The sequence below is a fragment of the Neopsephotus bourkii genome, unplaced genomic scaffold (assembly GCF_033783945.1).
Source record: "Neopsephotus bourkii isolate Nb327-2 ecotype Australia unplaced genomic scaffold, CSIRO-AGI_Nbou_v1 NB_140, whole genome shotgun sequence".
Lineage (NCBI taxonomy): Eukaryota > Metazoa > Chordata > Aves > Psittaciformes > Psittacidae > Neopsephotus > Neopsephotus bourkii.
Genome location: NW_026900657.1, coordinates 1,225,638 through 1,247,665, shown reverse-complemented (window position 1 = coordinate 1,247,665; position 22,028 = coordinate 1,225,638). Strand labels below are relative to the sequence as shown.

The following is a 22,028-nucleotide window of genomic DNA, read 5'->3' as shown; positions in this document are numbered from 1 at the left end:
CAAGAAGCAGTAGTGTCACTTTCCTGTACACACCTTTGTTTGTGGAACATAAAACCTGAATTGGCACTGAATCATACACATGGAATTAAAATATTCAGATAGGAAAGCAAAGGTGACAGGAAAAAAAAATTGTATACCAGATATAATAGATATATCTACAAAAATTTATATATATTTTCTCTGATATACATCTGTATATCAGATATATCTGTATATTATACTATAATATCAGAAGCAGGAAAGTTAAGAAAAAGTATAATTAAAAAATAAAGAGAAAAGAAGCCAAACCAACCAAGCAAACAACAGAAAAGGTGTCCTCTCTGTTAATTCACAAAGTGCAAAAGCATATATAAGGAAGGTGCTGGTTTGTCACCTAATAAGCATTCCCTGTTACTGCACACAGCAGTCCCCTTTTCCAGTCTCAAATCTCCATCCCTGAGCAGCTGTTTGGAGGGTGGTGGGGTAGGGGTTTTGCTTGTTTCATTGGAGGTTTTTGGAACCAAACCCTAACCTTAAAGCATGCATTAATCAAATGTGCTGTGGGCTGGCAGGAGAAAAGCCTGCAGTAAATAAAGATGTAGCATTTTCAGTGACTAAAGGTGCATAGGTTGCAGAGTATCAGATATTCACTCCAGGGTACTTGCTTAGTGCTAGAAAACCTTATTCCTTTTGCCACTGGTTTTGTAGAAATGAATAAATGTAGGCAAATCAGGAGCAGGGTAAATCTGGAGAAATTACAAAGGGGAGGAGTTCACCTTCCTGGCTATGGCTTTCAGGTCTGTCCAGGACTACTTACTCCAGTATAAAACTGAGAGCAGAAATATGATCACATACTAAGAAGTCTAATCAATTCTGGTTTCAACACTGAGCCTATTTAAAATAGATAATGGAATTGCTGTTCCTTGTTCTGTTCTCTTTGCACCTTCTCAAGACAGAGGCAGTAGGTAAGTCCTTGTCTGCTCTTTCTAACCCCATGTACCAAGGTTACTCTTATTTATGTTTTGTTTCTGAGTATCAGTACACAGCGTACAGACTCTCTAATTCTTCTATATGTCAAAGGAAGATTGTTTCATTTATTTCTCTGCCTTTTATTATTTTTGCTAAAATATCAAGTACAGATTTCTCATGAATGAACGAGTGGGTTTGGTTTTTTTCACCTTTAGAGAGTATAGTTGCCTTCCTCCTAAGAAAAATCAATGAGGTTTGACTTGATCTCTATAGTTAATTACATCTGTACATGTAAAAAATCAAACTTCTATGAACTTCTTAAACCTTCAAGTAGCTTGGGTTAGTTTGCTACTCTTATTGCTTTACTGTTTATGATAGAAGATGAAAATCTTATGGTTGCCCACTGAGAGAAAAAGAACAATATGTCTTTGCTGCTGCATTACCTCAGCACGTCCATCTATTTTTGCAGCCTGTGCACTATGTACATAAGTACACTATGCACTTACGATGCCTGGATTAAATAGTGGTCTATAATTAGTATTGAAAAATGCAGAGGGTATTTTTATGCTTCTATTTGATCAGCAATGCTATAACATAGAATAAATCCCCTTTCCTATGTAAATATCAGCACACAGCCTCAAAATTAAAGATAAACACTGCAGTTCCTAAAGGTAATGAAGGATCTATTGTTTGCACTAAAATAGACTAGACTACATTAAGGAAAAAAAAAGATACAATATTATCAGTGGTATCAGAGGGAAGCAGTGCACCAAGAGCCTATTAAAGAGACAGTTTTAAAGCAGATCAAGATTCAGTTGTCAGACTTAAAGTAACAGCGGTCTGAGGTGCTCAGAAAGTGCCTTAAGGAGCACAGCCTCAGCCCTGGGGAAACAGGGGCTGGGGATCCCTTCTATATTCTATTTCTCTAGTTTTAATTAACTTGCCATACCCATGACACTGTAGCTTGCCTTTTCCAGGTTCTTACCTGGTGGTTCAAACACTTCCCCTCTTCTTTAGTCTGTATTTTGTAGGTATTCTCTCCCCAGAGGCTTCCCACACGTGGGACAGGTAAACAGAAACACAATGAACCTTTGCTTTTCCAAAGTCCACAACTAGTGTTTGCTTGCTATTGATTACTGACTGATTAACACTTTGCTCAATTTACTGCTCTATGAAGAGATTTATTACAGGATCTTGAAAGGCTATTTAGAAAACCTTTATGGGCTTTATTGGATTAGTGGTGATAATTAGCGCCTGAGCAGACGGAAGTAAGATAAGGAATGGATATAATAAGTTTCTGTTGTTTTTTTCCCCCAACCACGATTATTTCCACTTTCTCCCCTGAATGCAGAGGAAACAACACAGTCATTAATACGCATGGAACCTGCCCTCTCCCCAGCCTTCTTTTCCAAACCTTTTCCTGAGGCAGAAGTTTCACAGGATGCATTATGCTAAGTTAAAGGCTAAACATTTTTCAAGAAACCTCAGCTTTTGAGAATCAGCCTAATTGATGTTTTGTCATATTTGGAAGGGATCCTGTTGATGTTTTGTCATGTTTGGAAGGGATCCTGTTTAAAAGCAAGCATTTCATTTCTATCTTGTCACTTTTCAGTGCTAGCTTGAGCACTATCCACTTACCAGCTCATCTAACAGACCTCCACTGGGGCTGGTTTTCCAACCTGGGCAGCCTCATAGCTCACTGCACTTAAATAGTAAATATAATTGTTTATCTTTCAAATCGCTTTCAGCTTTGATCTGTCTTACTATCACAGCTCCTATGCTTTAAAATTATTACTGATAGTCCTTACAGGGCTTTATAAGGAAGCAAGCTTCATTATCTCCATTCCATAGAAGGGAAACTGAGGCACACTGCTGCAGCCACCTGCCCAGAGATCAAGCAGCAGCAGGAAGAGAAACCATCTAGCTTGAACCTTTGTCCAGCATCTCAGCCATTGACTTATATAGGTCTCAGCATATTCCATTAATAGCTGCACTGAAGCACCTCAAATGGCTTGCTTGATTCCTTTAAGAGATCAATGACCCTCTGGTACTGCTATTAGAAGAGAGGCAGAATGTCTGCAATATTCCAACAGGAATATTCCAAACCTTTTAAGAAAGAGGTTTTATTAATGGCAGATTCACTGTAGGGCCATTCAGAGAACAGCAGTTGCAGAGGACAGTAATAAATCTCCATCTAGAAGCCTTGTGGTAGGGTGACAGCAAGCTCCAAGTGTTACTGGTAAAAACTTTCTTTAAGAGGAACAGGATGAACTGCAGCATGTTTGAACATTTTTCATAGTCATGATAAGGCATTTTCCCACAGTCCCTGCTCTACTGCTCCAAAAGGACTGATGCATGGTAGAACATGATTCCTTCAATTTTCTGTATACTTTTATGTATACTGACATACTTTTAGCTTTCACAAACTAAAAATTCACATCACCGTGCTGACATTGACATTGTCAGCATCAGTTCCCAGTCTGATGTTTCCTCAGGGCCATTCAAATACAAAGTATAACTGATATCTCCATAAGTAGCATAAAACAAGATGCTGCAACTTCCATTTCCAGTTCTAATGGTTTAGACTGTACACATACTTACAGTTGTATTTCAAATTAATTTTAGGGTTGGCAAAAGTGGGATGCTGGTCTCCTTAGATACACTCTAGGATTAAAAGTTCTATTTGCAGTTGTTTAAGAAAGACAAAGAAGAATGGCAATGCAAGACCTAGTACATAGAAAAAGCAGTAATCCATAGGTGCTTTAGGAGCTATGGATTGCCTGAATTTCTCTCTCTCCACCTACATAATCTGGCACATGATTACATATAACTGACAACCTATCACTGACATTACCTCAAAGTAGTTACCTCAGTTATCTCAGCTTGATCTCAAGTTATGATCTTTATGCAGGATACATTGCTTTGGGCTTCCTCCTTTTCCTTCCTTGTAATAATTCAAGCTGCAGAAAGAGATTTAGAGGCTTATCTGGGTCTGCCTGCCATCGTCCCTATGTATCAGTGTATGCCACCATTGGCAGATCCACTGTGTGCAAGAAGAAACAAGAGCTCACATTTATCAGGCTGCTGAGTGTGCACAGAGAGCAAGAGACATCCACTGACACTGCTCTGTGCTCTCCCCTCTCCATATAGCTGTGTAAACTGCACAAGCAGGCTCCAGGTAGCGGAGTTTTCTATCTGTGCTGAACCTGTAGCAGCACTAAGTACTTAATACCTTTGAGACTCAGGTTTTTTGTGCTTTCCAATTAAACATTGCTCCTGCAATCAAATTTTAGCAAACAAACTCTCTAAGAGGGACAGTTCTGGTGAGGTGGGGTTTATTCCCTGTCTTGCAATTGGAGGGGTTTTAAGCCTGAGAAAACAATGGACAGAGTGCTCGACCAGGATATCTAAAGATGAAAATCCTGTAATCTCAGAGTACACTGACTTCTTCTCACAGTTTGTGATAAAGGCACAAAGCGGTAAGGCATTGTAACAATTCCACTCTCTCTTTGACACTAAAATTCAGCAAAAGACAGCAAAGTGCTCGTGGCAAAGCAGCAGGTGAGACAGGGAGCAGCTCTTCAGTTAGCTCTAACTGCCTGTTTCATTTTGTGGGACAGGACTAAGCCCAGCAGGCAAAGAAACAACATAGTGTATCACTGGAAGACTCCTGAAAGGCAGCTGAAAGACAGTATTAAACTCATATATGGAATAAACCTTGAAATGTTGTTAACATCTTACATTTCTGCAGCCTGCCAGGGGTGGCATTCAGATACAGCTGCGCAAATGGGTAAATTTGTGACATACAAGGAATGCCTCAATTCTCTCCACACTAGTCTGTATGTGAAGTTATTGAAGAAAATGTACTGTGCAGACACATCTTGCTGTAATCTGCATTCATCTGCAGATCCTGACTTCCTCTTAGAGAATTACACATACATGTGTTGCAAGACCACCTCTGCTGCCTCCATCGCGTAAGAATCCAGTGCAGGGGCATGAGATGCCCCTCCTGCCCTGCATGACTTCTGAACTGCTGGAGAGTGATTGCATATAGCGTGCAGAGGTGAATGGCTGCTACCACAGAGGAGATGAATCCTGCTTTGTTCCTCTGTGCTGTGCCTAAGGCAGCATACATCTGTGTGATGCCTCAACAAGTATCAAGGCTCTTGAGCACACCAAGATATTTTACTAGGCTGATGCAGCCAAGGGTATCACAGCTCCCAAGTTCAAAAATCATTGTTCACTAGCTTGCAGCCTGTTTTGGTGACAAGCAGTGAGTGGGCAATTTTCCATGTACACAGTGGACCCAATCACATTACTAATGCTCCATTTAAGGATCAGCCTGACTAGCGTGAGTACACTCCACTGTCATCAATTTGTATTAACTCACTGTTTAGCTGACCTCATGCAGAACTGCAATGTGCTGCATCACCTCGTCCTTCTCCAGCTTCCAAGCCAAGGTGCTTTCCTGCTGCAAGGTCCAGCTCTTCAGCTGGGTGTCTGTCTCCATGCAAATAGGCTTTTTTCCCTGTTAATGGCATTGCAGGAGATGCTTTGTTATGTTGCACAATATATCTAATGGCCTGTTACTACATTTTTAGTTGCATTTGCAGCCATAGGATCGGTTGTCATAAACCCAGCACGAAAGACTACAAAAGGAAAGCCAAAAATAGTGGGAATTACATTTTAAAAATACCTAAAAAAAGAGAAATATTTCTGAATTTTATTCTTATTAAACAGAGCAAAGCAAAATACACCACAGAAGCAAATCACCTTAGCCCTGGATACTCAGATTTTATTAAAAGCCAGCTTCCTGCTTTGATACAGCAAATTTATGAGGACAGGTATATATGACAGAGGCTACAACAGTATCACAGGTCACAGCTGAAATCATTTCCCTCACTCTCTGACACAGAGAAAGTAGTTTGCAAATGTTTATAGGGCATACCTAGAATCCTCCAATCTCTGGGTTTTTCCTTTAGTTTATATATATTACAAAGAGCTCAATTCAGCACATGATTCATGTATACATGTGCAGATTATAAACACTGTGCAGATATGGTTACTTATGGTCTATTAGATACGGTTACTTGTAATGCTTCACTCCTGCAATAAAGCTTATTTTCAAGGTCAGCTCCCAATAATATCTTGGAATACATACAGATGTGTATCATTATTAAAGAGAAAAGTTCCAGGTAAAAGTGACTAGAAGGGACGTGAATGACCACAAACATTTGTGTTTACATGGTTTGAGACACATCAGTCTAGAAGCAAACATTTGGAACTGCATTTGCCTGTCAAAGTAGTTGATCAGGGCTTCCTGAGGATGCATAATACTTAAGAATGTATAAATAGACTTATGTATATATGTTCATTGTGTTCAGCAAGCTCAATTAGAAAGACAGATTCCACTTGTTTTGAAGTTGCTTTGTCTTTTGTACTAAAGATAGTGAGTTTTACACAGCAAGCTAAAAATAGAGTGAACCCAACATAAACTGAAGCTAAAAATACACCACAAGCAAAACTAGCTTTTGTCATTTTCATAGAAAAGGCCAGGCTGCAAAGCCAGTGGTTACAAGGGGTTTTAGGGGTGGATTGGAAACTGGTGGGCAGTAGAGCTGTAATGAGAATGATGGCATTCAGGGCAGCCTGGGCTTTCTAAAGCAGCAGTGCAGTGGGAGCACTATCAGCTGTGTGCCTCAGAAAACAGGGAATTGTCAGTGAGGACATGGCTGAAAGAGGGTGACAAGAGATCTAAAGGGACAAACAAAGGAGCCAGTCAGTGAGAGAGAAGGGATTTGCAGTAAAACGTAACAGAGGATATTCTTACTGCCTCTTACTTCAGGCTATTAGTGGCATAAAGGTCATTCACACCTCAGGAGATTAAATATAGTTAATAAAAATAGCTAACCATCAACATACAAAATCAATATATTTCTTACTGCTTTATTCCGCAGGACAAAACCTGGTTTAGTAAGTTTTTGTGTGTAAATGGACAAATAGAAAGGGCAATTTTCAGCTATCCTGAGTACCACCTGTCTGATGGCACTGAGTCAGAGATGAGGGCTTCCAAGCAGCAACTCAGTAGGTCCAAGTAGGGCAGTAAGCAGGGAACAAGTAGGACAAAGTAGATTTAGGAACTTTTATGGAATTCAGGCAATCTGACCATGATCCAAAGAGCTTAAGGGTCTTTTCCTAGATCCCACAATAACACACTGACAAATTGCCAACAACCTGGCTTCCAACCAGAAGCGCTGTCCTCCATCCGGCTGCATAAGTGAACAGAAGAGGGAGTTCTCAGCTGAAGGAATTTTTTTGCCTTAACTTTCCGAGGTAGGCTTGATAGCTAAAACAATTGAAAACATTTACAATAAAATGAAAACAATACGTAATAGTATTGTTTTCCAGCTATTCTGGGGCCAAAAACCAGCTTTGGTCAGGAAACCAGTTGCAAATTTGACAAGGAAGAAACAGAGATAAGTAGGACTGCTTACTTGCCAAGAGAGACTCCCTAAATTTAACTGTCTTGAACTTTGGGAAGGAAAAGGAGGCCTTCAGCCCAGTTCAGCCCTACTCTAAACCCCAGTAAAGTCAAGGTACATCACCACTTACATTGTATTATGGATTCTTGATTTAATAGCCAGATATAGTTGATAACAAACAGCAATTAAGTCCAGGTATATATATATATATATATATATATATACTGAATTATATTACTTCCAATAGTGACAACAGTACAAATGTCTCTATTTAATACCAATTAAGCAAGGAGCTTTTGGAAATCTTGGCTAGTATCTAACACTATGCTGAGCAAGGTATAAATGCTCATGGTTCGATTCACGCATACCAGCAAGGAGTAAGCTATGAAACTCTCCAGGGCAGCTCATATCACAGCAGTGGTTTCAGCAGCTCAACTACAGACCAAACAAAAAACCCCCAACCACAAAACCCTCCACTTTCTGCTGCATTTTTCCAGGCAATAAAATAAAGAACAGGAAAAAGAATGGGGGAGCTGAGGTTTGATGGCAAGAACAGTCAGGTGAGAGGGATGCAGGATGGCATCAGAGATGTGCAGGGTCCCTGTAAGAAACAGGTTTCAGAGAAAGAGAGATGAGTGGAAACAGTGGAAAGGTGAAAGGCATATCAAGAGATGGGACAGAGGACAGATGAAGCAAGAACAGAAATTACAGATTATGAACGAAATATTTGAATGCTGTAAACATCAGGGAGGGAAAAGAGTTGTTTAGGGTGGTTCAGAGATATTTCTAGGAGTGATGGGATGCAGATAAGCAAGTGGAAAATGTAAGCTATTCAACAGGAAGCATTTCCTGACAGTGGAGGCTAATAGACTGTGGAGAAGTCTCCTAAGGGAAGTGGTAGGAGCCGCTCAGACAATTAAAACTAGACTAGACAACATACCTTAGGGCATAATCATGCCTAAGACCATAGACAACTGACTGCATGTGACAAGTATCTTCCCTTCTTGCTTCAGAAATAAAGCCAGAAAGCCCAGGGGGGGAAAGGAGCATTGTAAATACAAGGTCTCTATATGCAAGCAGGAATTGTACCTAACTCAAAAAAACCCAAATCCTTGGAAGTGCAACAGTCTGATTCCTCCTGAGCAGCATCTGCAGAGAAGATCCTGTTCTCTAATGTCATATTACCGCCAATCAGAAGAAAAATCTGATTCCCAATGAACATTAAACCATTGTTTGCTTAGGCATTCTGCAATGTTTAATTAGCTCACTTATTAAAGTTTAACAGCTTTGAGGACCTTTCTCTTATGAACTGCTGAATTTATAACCTGTTCGACTTCACTGATACCGTCCGACTTTCTAAACCACAACTGCGATAAGTACTTGATAGAAAAACACTTCAGTTTTGTTAGTTTGTAGGCATCAGGAGCTTTGCAGAAAGCTCATGAAGATTAGACACCAACCATTTGGTGTACACTGCATTTGACAGAAGGGAAGAATACTCCCAGTGCTGGGTGTAAGGCAGCAGTGGCCACCTGAAGGCTGGATTCTTTACTTTTATCTTTAAGTTTTTAAACTCTTTCTCCCCATCATCTTGACATTCAGGCTGAAATATTTTGAGCTTAGCTATGCTTCAGTCTCCTGAGACACGATTGAAATGCACAAGCTTATTTGGCAGAACCTGCTAAACACCTATCAGCTAGTAGAAAGTCAGCTTTGCTTTGTTTGAGAAGGGCTGGACCCAGACACAGCAATGAAAAGCTCCATAACCCACTTCTATTTCACTCCTCTGGTACAGAGACACCACGTCAGGACCACTAACAATGCGATTTGGTGATATTTACCTTCCCTCAGTGGTTCCTGGGGTTGTCTTTGATTTTTAGGGTTCTATGGTCATGGTCCAAGAGCTCCACAACCTTGTACCCAATGAACTTGTTGCACTTACTCCTAACTGTGAATCATATTGAACGGAAAATTTGATTTGCATTACAGTAATGCTTTGATGTCTAAGTCACGATCACACTCCCATTGTGCAAGGCACTTTACAAACCTAGAACAGTAGACCTTGTTCCAAGAAGTTATGGTAAACAGACCAGAGTACCTCCATTGACCTTGATGTCTCACCTGAGGACTTTTGTCCCTGATTTAACTCACATGGCAAAGACTTTGAGACCAGATCTTTGCTGGTAACTCTCCTCTCATGCTGCATATATGCTACCACCTTCAAATGTTTGTGTCCAGGTTGTTCCTGCAGGGCGGCATGTTTGTTCCTGAAGGTTCATGCACACATAACTCACAAAGAAAGAGCACTCCCAATCACAGGCTGCTGGTGCAGCTATTGTTAAAGCACATACTGACCACTCATCTAGAGCAGTTGCCAAAACCATGCCTGTAGTCATTCATCCATGCAAACACTAACACATATGAAACAGACCCAAGCACTGTGAAGACTGGCTTACCTGATGTTTGCTAGGTATTTATTGATTAGAACAGTGACTGAGGCACTTGGTGACATTCTGTGCTTGGAACTTGGGGTCATTTCCTAGTGGAGATGAGAAACTGGTCCGCTGCGTGCTGCTGGAGGTCTGGTCTCTGTCTTGCATACCCAGGCCTGAAAGAATGCAACAATCCATTTGAGAAATGGCAGGTCCAAAGGCTAAGTTTTGAGTGAGTTTAGAAGTGAGTAAAAAACTAAATCCTTGTCAAAACCAGTTTTCTGATAATTACAAAACATTAATGGCCCAACAATGGAGAACTCTGTGCACTTACATTACAAACGTAGCAATGTTCTTTCTTCTCAGTAGTGCTACACATTTGCTAAACCGTAAAGCGAGTCAACATTATTCAGAGTTTTCAGCATAAATTTTTGTGAGAAATGAACTGGAACCGTATCATTTTTTCAAGGTAATATTCAGGCTCCAAGCTCACCCAAGTGTCCCTCAGTTGTTAAAGCTAGTCACACTTGCTATCTACTTACAGCTGCTGAGTACTTAACTAGATGGATGGTATTGCTGTGCTACTGATATGAAGGTGTTAGAAGCAGTTATGAACCTTCCAGCAGGCGTATTATAAAAGATCACAAATTACGGCAATTAGCAATCAAATGACAGGTCTTCTCCATAATAACCCCTAGATTTGATTAGCCATTGATTAAAATGTCTATAATTCACAAACCATAGGCAAACAGAATCTGTAGTATTAATCATGATTATAAGAGGATTTGGATTGTTATTGATTGAATAGAAAAGAGAACTGCTCCTGTTAAAGTCCATTTGAACCTTGTAACTGTCATGAACAGCCACTGAAGCACGGATATAATAGCCCTTACTTTCCTGACTAGATACTTCAGTTAAATCAGCTCTTCCTCTGGATTTCATATTTCTTCTGACAATGAAAAAGTGAGATTAAGATGTTCTATTGAAAAGTTCTGCAACCATCTGTGTGGGATCAGAGATCAGCTGAATTAAAGATTCTTCATGTCCTTGGGGAAACAAGATCCTTCATTCCTTCGAATTCCTTATTGCACCAAGTTATTTCTAAAATCGTTTCTGGAACAGAGAGAAAGAAGTCATCCTGCATAAGTGAATTTACAAGTATGTGAAAGGATGGCAAGTGCAGAACTGATGAAAGGGAATTTATTTAACACTGCATATATTCAGATGTGGAACTTTTGCCTCCAGGAGGTACCAAAGCCAAGGTTTCAAACCCACATTATTCAGAACTGCAACCTATCTAGAGTTCTAATACTTCCTGATGGTTTTTGGAAGGAATACTAACAGGTATACACTGATGCATTAAAGACAGATCTAAAGAGAGGTCAGAGCTACTCACTGCAGGATTCTGATGCTTTCATCTGGATTATTTGATACTAAAACCCAGTTAGACTCACTGGATGGTGTGCTTCATCCTGCTAAGAAATCTCTAGCAACTGAGGCTTTCTTTCCAGCTGAAGCACTCACCTCTTACATGCCATTGCTTATGTATTTATGAAATGAAACATCTTTCTCTAATAAAATCAGGCAGACAATACCATGCCAAGTGCAAGGTCCTACACCTGGGTCGGAGCAATCCCAGACACAGCTACAGGTTGGGCAGAGAAGAGATTCAGAGCAGCCCTGTGGAGAAGGACTTGGGGGTGCTGGTCGATGAGAAAATGAACATGAGCCGGCTTCAGTGTGCGCTTGCAGCCCAGAAAGCAACCGTATCCTGGGCTGCATCAAAAGCAGTGTGACCAGCAGGTCAAAGGAGGTGATCCTGCCCCTTTATTCTGCTCTCGTGAGACCTCACTTGGAGTATTGTGTGCAGTTCTGGTGTCCTCAACATAAAAAGGACATGGAACTGTTGGAACAAGTCCAGAGGCCACGAGGATGATCAGGGGACTGGAGCACATCCTGTATGAAGACAGGCTGAGAAAGTTGGGGCTGTTCAGCCTGGGGAAGAGAAGGCTGCATGGAGACCTCATAGCAGCCTTCCAGTATCTGAAGGAGGCATATAGGGACGCTGGGGATGGACTCTTCATTAGGGACTGTAGTGATAGGACAAGGGGTAATGGGTTAAAACTTAAACAGGGGAAGTTTAGATTGGATATAAGGAGGAAATTCTTTCCTGTAAGGGTGGTGAGGCACTGGAATGGGTTGCCCAGGGAGGTTGTGAATGCTCCATCCCTGACAGTGTTCAAGGCCAGGTTGGACAAGGCCTTGGGTAATATGATTTAGAGCAAGGTGTCCCTGCCCATGGCAGGGGGGTTGGAACTTGATGATCTTAAGGTCCTTTCCAACCCTAACTATTCTATGATTCTATTCTATGACATTGTCAAAGCTGTGTGCCCAGTCATCACTGTGTCAGGATCACAAGTTACAAATCCATTCAGGGGGCAGAATTTCTGCAGCTTTTCATTCATCTGATTTTTAATACCTGATGGTTCTATTTTCTTTGTAGTCGGACACCACTGGTGCTATCAGTCACAGAAGTGTGCGCAGCCATCCTGCGAAGGTACTGCTGAACAGTTCATTTTCCCAGTCACGTTAGTGTTTGAGTTCTATTGTTTTGCAAAGGGCTTCTTGATAGAAATAATGTAAAAATTCACACAACTCCACATTTAACACTGCATGATCATGTTAAATGTAAATGTATGTGTTATATCAGATACCTAAAGAATGGTATTTTGAAGATAGCAGTGTTTTGGGCTAAATATTAATCTTGTTTCAAGCACAGATAATGCTACAAAGTATTAATATTTTAAAACACTATGACCTATGGATATTTTAAATCTACAAAAATAATATGCTAAGAAAATTGCTGGATTGCATTCCAACATCCAAAGACCTTTTCTTCAAAGAAGTTCCCAATTTCCCAAGCAAGAATAAATTGGCTGTTGGGTGATTTGGGGTTATAAAGGATTTGCAGTCTACAGAAAGAAGTCATTTTCTTCATCCTTACACAGCTCCTCAAGAATGGTATCTAATAGATGTCATCTGCAAAGGGAACAAACAGTCGCCTGTCAATATTGTCACCAAAAATGTCACCTATGACAAAAACCTTAAGCCACTGAATTTTGAAGGGTATGATGTGAAGGGGTCTTCAAAATGGAACATAGAAAACAATGGACATACAGGTAAGTACTGTCAAATATGTTGTTATGGGATTTATTTGTTCCTCTTCCTGGGACCATGCATTCACCATGGGCAAGGTTAGCTATAACTACTGCTACTTAAAAGCAAGTAAGCAAAATTAAGACAGCACCCCTGTATTTCAGAAGTTAAATGTTCAGAATACCTTCTGATCCAAGGCTTTCTGGGAACTCTGTGGGAATTACCTAGTTTTGGGGTTCTGGACATGGTCTTTGAGCTTCTCAGCAGAAAGTGGCTCTGTGCATGTGCAGAGACAGAACTTAAGATGTTTAGGGAACCTCTAAATCAAACAGCCTCTAGGACTAGAGGTGGGTAGGTGTAGGGGTTCAGGACAACAGGTTTGGCAGAGGTATATGATTTCTGCTGAATGCTCCTATAGGTTTCATTTCTGTGCTTGACCTTTTTGACCCTTGCTTCTGCACAAAGAAGAGCTCTGCTGAAGACCATAATCTGGGAAAGCCATTCAACTAGTGGCTCACAACATGTGTGTCTTACTAGCTCTTTAATAATGAGCTCAAATCTTCTTAGATTTCAACCTGTTTTCTCTGCACTCAGAGGTAATCTAATGGGAGTTTGCTGATCAGCTCCTTACTGATTCAGTAAACAGTGATTCAGTGAACAGCATATCAGTAAACAGTGAATCAGTGAATAGTGATTTAGAGCTGGTTTACTTCCTCCACTTTTCTTCAGTAAAAGCAATGCTAATGATGGCACTTCAACAATATTATACTAAATTACTTTAACTTTAGAAATAAATCTGTTATCCTTTTTATTTTTTTTCCCTTTTTAACATTATCTATATATAACATCTACCTATGCCCCATCCTCAAAATGTTTAAGGCCAGGTTGGACGGGGCTTGGAGCAACCTAGTCTAGTGGAAGGTGTCCCTGACTGTGGCAGGGGGTTGGAGATGAGGTTTAAGGTCTCTTTCAACCCAAATCAGTCTGGGATTCTGGGATTCTATGATTCGATAAGTGTTCTTAAAATCTGTGATGGTTTTTGGTTCTTAACTGCTAAATCCCTAAAGTGGAAAGTTGCAAATGGCACATATTTCCTTATTGTAAAATACAAAGGGAAGAAGGCAAACAGCTCAGTAGGATTTCACAGCCAGAAATTCTCGTTTAAAACATCAGTATTTTGACAGACCATAAGAAAAAGACATGCTTTGACTTTTCATTAGTGTACGGGTTAATGGCTTTTCCATTATAGAATGATATTCTGGAATCTGCCCATTACAGTGGCTGTGCATAGAAATCTCTTTTACACAACACTTTACACTCATAAGGATGGGTCAGATCTCTCATCTTTTACAGCCATACAAAAGAATTAGTTTTTCAATCTGGGCTTTTAAAATTTCTTCCTTTTGAGGGCAACCAATTCCTGTGCTAAAATGAGTACAAAACTGGAACAGTTATTGCTTGAATTACAGCTGCAATTAGAAGCTCTGCGTGAGATTAGACTATCATTATGGTCCATGATGTGCAGACAGCAAAGGTCAGTGTCTCCAAGGTCCTACAATCTAAATAAACAAAGCCCACAAAGATATGTTACTCATCCATTTACAGATAAAAAAGAAAACTGACTCACACAGGCTTCCAGTTCATTTGGAATTCAGAACAGAAATGAAATCTCTGGGGCTTCAATGCAGGTTAGAGCAGTCTTTCCTACGGAAAGAGAAGTACTGTGCTTAAAGTAGAGGTCTTAACATTATAAAATATATCACAAATGTCACAAGCGCAGGAAGTGATGGTGATTTATAACTAAAAAAGTAGCTCCTAAGAAAATATAGTTTTGCTGTTAACAACAGATCAAGCATTACATTAGATAGATGTAATGACTTAGATGCTTAGGCTGAAGTTGCAACACTAAATTAAATGAGAGTATCTTTAAACCTTGACTAGAACAAATGTTACAGTGCAGACAATAGAGGATAAAAAGATGCTTAAAAATCAAATAAACCATGGTCAAGATTACTTTTAAGAATACTTTGACATAGGGTGTTCTCCTAGACAATAAAATGAAAGAATATAGGGTCTTCTGAAAGGTCTGAGTAGTTCTTACTCCTGGGGTTATAATGACAGTGAACAAATCCCTACAAATCCCCTCAGTGCAATCAAGCAAAGACAGTCCATTAGCCTGGTTTCATCCAAATGCAATTAGCTGATGATATGCCAAAGGATATACCAAAGGATGATGTAAAATCCTATAAATCCCTTCCCCTGGAACAATCCAAAGCAGTGCTCTGTCCTTTTCCTCCATTTTACAAAAGGAAACAAGTATCATCAAATTTATTTTGTTTATTCAAATGAAGTAATGGGTAGCTCAGCTCTCCAGCAAGTAAGGCTCTACACAAGTCATTCAAGTCCACAGAGCTAATCCTAGGTAGAAATGGGAACAGAAGCTCCACGTCCCATGCTATAAAGGGATGCCCAAATGCTGTTGCATGTTACTGGGAAGTGGACTGTGATATTTCTCCTTTTCATCTCAAATTAATCTCAGCCAGCTTCTGGCACACTCAGAACTTTTGAACCTCAAGAACATACATCCCTCTACTCTCCTGTGCTATTAATGTATGATCTCTTTGGGGTTTTTATAACAACTTATCTGTTTTCTCCAGTTAAAGTAACATTAAGCACATCCCCTAAAATTGGAGGTGGAGGTCTGGGAAGAAAATACAAGGCAATAGAATTTCATTTGCACTGGGGAGCCCCCGGTGTGCAGCGATACCTTCCTGGCTCAGAGCACAGCATAGATGGAGAAAAACAAGCCATGGAGGTAGGTGAGACCGGTTTTGAATTGTTGCTTTTACTCAAGAACTTTGGCTATGTAAGATACTGGTGCACAAAAACCATTGGCTAGCTCTCCTATGAAACCCCAACAGTAGAAATAAAGAACTGAGGACATCTTGTTTGCTAAACAAATGACAACATCAGGACACACACTACTTCTGCATAGCAAAGGCACAGGACAGATGATAAATCTGGACTTATATAGCCTTTTGGGAGGAGAAACATTTCAAAGCCTATACAGTCTGATTACACTCTCAGACTGCTTATCCAGATTATATATTAATTTCTGGGACTGCAGCCATGAATTGACCTGTGCAACCAAAAAAATACATTCTCTTCAAGGCAAGACAAAGTGCCAGTGCTGATACACAAGGATTATAGAATCATAGAATAGTTAGGGTTGAAAAGGACCTTTTAAGATCATCAAGTTCCAACCCCCCTGCCATGGGCAGGGACACCTTGCTCTAAACCATGTCACCCAAGGCTCTGTCCAACCTGGCCTTGAACACTGCTAGGGATGAAGCATTCACAACCTCCCTGGGCAACCCATTCCAGTGCCTCAGCACCCTAATAGGAAAGAATTTCTTCCTTATATCCAATCTAAACTTCCCCTGTTTCAGTTTTAACCCATTACCCCTTGTCCTATCAGTACAGTCCCTAATGAAGAGCCCATCCCCAGCATCCCTATAGGCCCCCTTTAGACCATGATGTAAAAATCCATGAAACTATTGTTGATGAATGTTGGCTTCAAATTATAGTCCACTTACTGATAGCTCCTGCCTCAGGCCAAGGACCTTGAGCTGCTGGTTCCCAGCCTGTGACAAGCCAAGCAGCTCAGGCCCTGCTGCAGCAAAGAAGCAGCCAGGCTGCCTTTACACCACTGAACTGTAGAGGAAAATGAACAGTAAATGGCCTTTACTGTTGTGTTGCAGCTTCATATTGTCCACATAAGAGAAGATGTTGTGGATGTAACAGAAGCAAAGAAAACCGAGGATGGTGTGGCTGTGTTGGCATTCTTTGTAAAGGTATGTCACCAGTTTTTTAATTGCCCATCTCAAATATACCAGCAATTTGGCTGAGTCATCAACTGTGTTAACGTTATGGTAATCTAAGACCTTGGTCTCTCTATCTTCTGCAGGCATTCAGGACAAGCACTTAGTTCCTTTACCCTTTTCTGTATTCATCTTGCTGTTATCTTTTAGCTTTATGGTTCTTTTCTGTCTTATTCACAATTCAAAGCAATCACTTGTTGAGAAATCCATGATTTAAAATCAACATATTTCCATTTCAGGTTGAAGAAGAAAATAAAAACTATGAAACTCTAGTAAATGAATTAGCGAATATTAAATACAAAGGTAAGACACTTCTGTTTGTTGGTCAAAACACAACAGGTATTTATTTTGAGCAGGTATTTATATTTGACGCAGTTCATGGTCCAGTCCTGTTCTACCTACAGTAGATATTGTTACTTGAAAGTCAAAGCCAAAACATAAAAGTTTGTTGAGCACTGAGAGCATCACAGATGGGAGAAAATCTAGTTCTTCATACTTGCAGTGAAGACCACCTTCCCCATGCACCGGGCCAGAATGAGTACTGCTTCTGCAGAAGGAAACAAAGCGAGCAGCAAACCATGCAGAGCGTTAACAGAGCTGTGTGTGAGATGTGCTGGGTGCAATCCTGCAGCTGGCACTCAGGGATTTCACAAGCAGCTCAGTGTGGCTGCCCCTGGTGGTGTGGGAAGCATGTGTGGGGATGGGGCTTTACGTAGCCATAAGTACCAGCCACAGCTGAACACAAACGTGAACAACAGCCGGAGCTGTGCTTGTTACAAGAGACGTTTCCATGTGGTTTGTTTAGGGCAAACAGCACAGATGGACCCTTTGCCACTGAGCTCTCTTCTCCCACCTGTGAAAGACCTTGGAAGGTATTATCGGTATGAGGGCTCCCTCACCACTCCTGACTGCTATGAGGGTGTCATCTGGACGATATTTGAGAAGCCAATTGAACTCAGTGTTTCTCAGGTAAGTCACAGAAGGATAGCCTGGAAGACCTGCTGATGATGGTTATTTGCCCTTTGGCTGCCTGCTCAGTCACACAATTTAACCCAGACTTGTTAGCTGCTCCACTGCTTTCTTCCTATGACACACACACAAGTGCTTGACATTAGCCAAAACGTAGTCCCTCGTGACAGCTTTTTGACCCTATTAAATCATCCCTCGAAAAATGGCAGGAAAGGGGAAGGAAGGGGAAATGACGATGTGAAAAGAAAGCCAAAGAAATCCCACAGGTAAACACCTAGCTGAGTGCTTCATCAGCAGCACTTCCACTGCTGTCATCTGCTCATTCCCAAGTCCCACTTCTTTCCTCCTAGTGTTGTAGGTATCAGGATACCAGAACAGGATACTTCAAAATGCAAACTTTGAGTCTATCAGCATCAGCTTTAAGCATCCATGTTTGTCCTAGAGATTGGATCAGGAGACTCAATCATGACTGCCTCGAAAATACAGACTGTTCAGATGACAGAGTACAGGATTAAGAAATTCGCATGTCCTGGGGTGGACTCTCAGCAATACTGCAGCCAGCACAGCCTGGCCAACAGCCAGCAGTTGTGGCTTAGTTCCTACCTGCAGTGTGCTCATAATCACTTCAGTCACACGGCAATGCTCAGCCACACACAGCCAGAATAGCACAGTACACAACAGTGAGCACCTGCTTGCTCTGGGCCAGCACCGTGATGCAACAGGCAGAAATTTGAGGCAAAGAAAGAAATCCTAATTCTCTTGGTGTCACTGGGATATGATGGGCAAGGACAGGACTATGTGCGTCAAGAGGACTGGTGTAACCAGGTCCTTGAGCTGGACAAAGCATTTGGCTCACACAGAAAGGAAATGCTCGTGATTTCCAAGGTTAAAAGAAGTCATGTGTTAGTGATGTCTGGCAGTAGCCTCCATCACATTGTTTCCTGCAAGGTTTATGCATCCATACAGTTCAAAACCAGACTAAGGCACTATAGATTTATAATACCGTATTTTACAGTGTTCTATGGAAAGAGGATTTAACAATCTTTTTCTCTGATGCCTGCAGATTTCTCAGTTTTCAACACTCCACTTTGATGGGAGGAACTCAACTTACATGACTGAAAACTTCCGGCCTGTTCAGCTCCTGAATGAGCGCAAGGTGTACTGGTCCAGTGCCAGCATGCTCCTGCCTGCTGCTAAGGTTTTAATGTTGGTCCTGATGCTTACGTACATCCTGAGTTCTCTTTCCCAATGAACACTTCTTACCTCATTCAAAGTCCTGGGCTTTTTGGAGTCTTTTTTTTTGTTACTGTTGTTGTTGGTTCTTTGTATCAAGTAGCCTGTCAACTCATGAATCATATCTCAATACAGAATTTAACCTTGTCTTCCTCCAGACACTAACCAAGGACTTCTGCTGCTGCTCTGACATAAAATGAAACCCATTGCACTAAATCACAAGAATTCAAAGGAACTGTAAGATAAAGCGATGAAGATTCAAATTTAAAACAAACAAACATTGAAAGAAAACATTAGGATGGATTATCTGCAAGCCTGTAGTTCTAACACAGTACTGGAAGGACACTTTACAAGCTATACAGAGGACCTTCAAGAGGAATCTGTTCTTAAGTGCCTATGAAGGGTTTTGGTTGGAGCATGTTTACATTCAGCACTGCAAACCAGGAAGATGGTAACGTGGAGTAATTCTCACAATCCCTACATTGTCCCATGTGAAGGTACAATACAGAGTAAAGAAAAAATGCTCACACACAATTGAGCAACATCTGGTCATCCTGCCTAGTGAAGGATATGTGACAAATCTCATCTGTACTAACACAATTGTCCCCTCTTCTTCCCTCAGAATATCTAAAGTTAATTTTTAGATAAGGATACTGGATTCTTTTCACCTACTCTGCTGATTCTGGATTTCAGGTTTCTCTATTAAGCTTATTTATTCAGCCTAGTACAGCATCCTTCTCTGCGATGCCCATGGCCAATATGATGTGCTAGAAAGAAAAAGGGAAGCTCAACCCTTGCACATCTGTGGAAATTCCTTCTCTTTGGAGGGCTGCATTTGAAGCATGAGACTTTGATGATCCTTTACAGTTTTCATTTGCCTAATAAAATGGGACAGTGCAAGAAATGCCTCTTTCCAGTGCCACATTTTGGAAGTTTTTAACTGCTAGTTTGAACATTTCAGTGTGAACATTTCCTTCTTAATTTTTTTTTCCAATAATAACATACCTGCAATATTCACATATGGTTAAGATCCGGAGGTTTTCCAAGAAGACTGTGATTTGAACTGTTTTCTTCAGGCCTTACTCATTTACTTACAGAAAAACCCAGTATATTGGGAAATGGGGTTTCCTTATATTGTTCCAGTTTTCTCTCTGAAGACAGACATAACAGTTTTCTTTGGCTAATGCCATATAACATGCTACAGCTTCCTTTAGAGTGATAGATTTTGGCCACACCAAAGTAGGATTTCACATTAGCAGACGTGTGGGTTTTAATTCAGGGCCATGTTTGCCGGGATGACTTTATGCTGCAGCTCTCTGGCTGTATTCAGGAAAATCATGGCAGTGAGGCTAACCACAGCTCACCAAAGAAGAAAAAGCAGGGAGGGAATTATTTTCATATTTAACAATCAATAATATATGCTTAAAAAACTACATGGGAAAGAAAATTCACCTTTAAAGATCAGAGGAATGATTAAGACCTAAACTGTATTTTTAACTAACTGAAAACCTTCTGAGAAGCAAAGACAGATGCGAGATTAAAGTTGAACAGAGACCTATATTGTCATTTCCTTGAGTTCTTATTATTTCCTTCATCCTTGCTGAAAAGGAATTCACACAACACTCATCCAGAAAATAAATGTGACTTTTTCCCCTATTCTCTTTATAATGTTTAGGGTTCAGTTTGCATTTTGTGGAGGGGCAGGAACTGAGGGATTTGCAGTACATTGGGCTATTTCTGATGTCAGCAGGCTCCTGGAGATTTCCTTTCACATGTGGCATAGGTGTATTACCCGCACACAGCACAATTGCTTTGAGTGTGGCACCTTGCTCAGCAGAGCTGGTGCACACACTCAGCCCAGCAGGCAGATTACAATGAAGGACAGGGTGCTGTGGATTTACCCAGTGTAACTTCACCTCTGTACAAACACTTGGCTAGGTAGTTAACCAAGATGAACGGTTGCATACTTACCCACTCATTGAACATCTCCGTGTTCGCTATTTTCATTACATCCCTCAACATCCCACAAGTAGAGAATGCAGCAAGAAATTAGGAGGAAAGATGCTTGGTTTTCTTGCTGTTGTACAAGATGTAATGAATGCAAATACTCTGAAAAGCTCATATTTTAGTGCTCTTTAAAGATTTGCATGCAACATAGTAAACAGCACAGCCACGTAAAAAGTCCTGTAGGAACGGTATCTCCTGTTTTAAAGACCAGTGATGTGAATACTCCTCAGGATGCCTCCACTGAGAACAATGCCTTTTGCACTACAAAATTTTCTTGTATCTGCTGGGAGTATGTATAAGAGACAACCATCCCTCATTGTTCAGATTATTTACTAAATTCTGGAAGTCAATCTCATTTCATAGGCAGCTCTCTTAAGGATGATTGGAAGAAACTATGGAGGATGTGGGGCAACTATTTATTTTTGTTACTGATAAATGATAAATCATGGAGGAAACTTCTTAGTAGGCTGTGACTCAGTAGTAATGTTATATAGGCAGTAATTAGTTATGATGTGGAAGAATCTTATTTATCATGAACTATATTAAAACATAACTATGATGAAGAATAAAGAAGCTAAAGAGATAGAGAGTCCTCTGTAAGCATTCTTCAGCACAAATGTCATGGTTTAAGCCATGGGTGGCACGGTTTAATTTGGGTGGCATGGTTTAGTGTGAGGTGTCCCTGCCCATGGCAGGGGGGTTGGAACTGGATGATCTTAAGGTCCTTTCCAACCCTAACTATTCTATGATTCTAAGCCCAGCCAGCAACCCAGATGCACGCAGTCGCTCACTCACTCCCCCTCCTTTCTCCCCCTGCTCCTGGAGGGGTGGGAAGGAGAATGGAAAGAATGTGACTCCCAGGGGTTGAGATAAGAGCAGTCCAGTAAGTAAGGTATAACACAAACCACTGCTGCTACCAC

The 22,028-nt window shown here is 40.8% G+C and overlaps 1 protein-coding gene across 1 annotated transcript; it reads left to right on the top strand.

Annotated features, from left to right (window-relative positions):
• The first annotated feature begins 554 nt into the window (after nucleotides 1-554).
• CA4 (carbonic anhydrase 4) lies at nucleotides 555-20,661 on the top strand. Its single transcript, XM_061368754.1, has 8 exons — nucleotides 555-944; nucleotides 12,366-12,419; nucleotides 12,871-13,041; nucleotides 15,676-15,833; nucleotides 16,780-16,872; nucleotides 17,139-17,202; nucleotides 17,705-17,868; nucleotides 18,932-20,661. The coding sequence occupies exons 1-8, from the start codon at nucleotides 887-889 to the stop codon at nucleotides 19,118-19,120; spliced, it is 951 nt and encodes a 316-aa protein (XP_061224738.1). The 5' UTR covers nucleotides 555-886; the 3' UTR covers nucleotides 19,121-20,661.
• The last annotated feature ends 1,367 nt before the right edge of the window (nucleotides 20,662-22,028 follow it).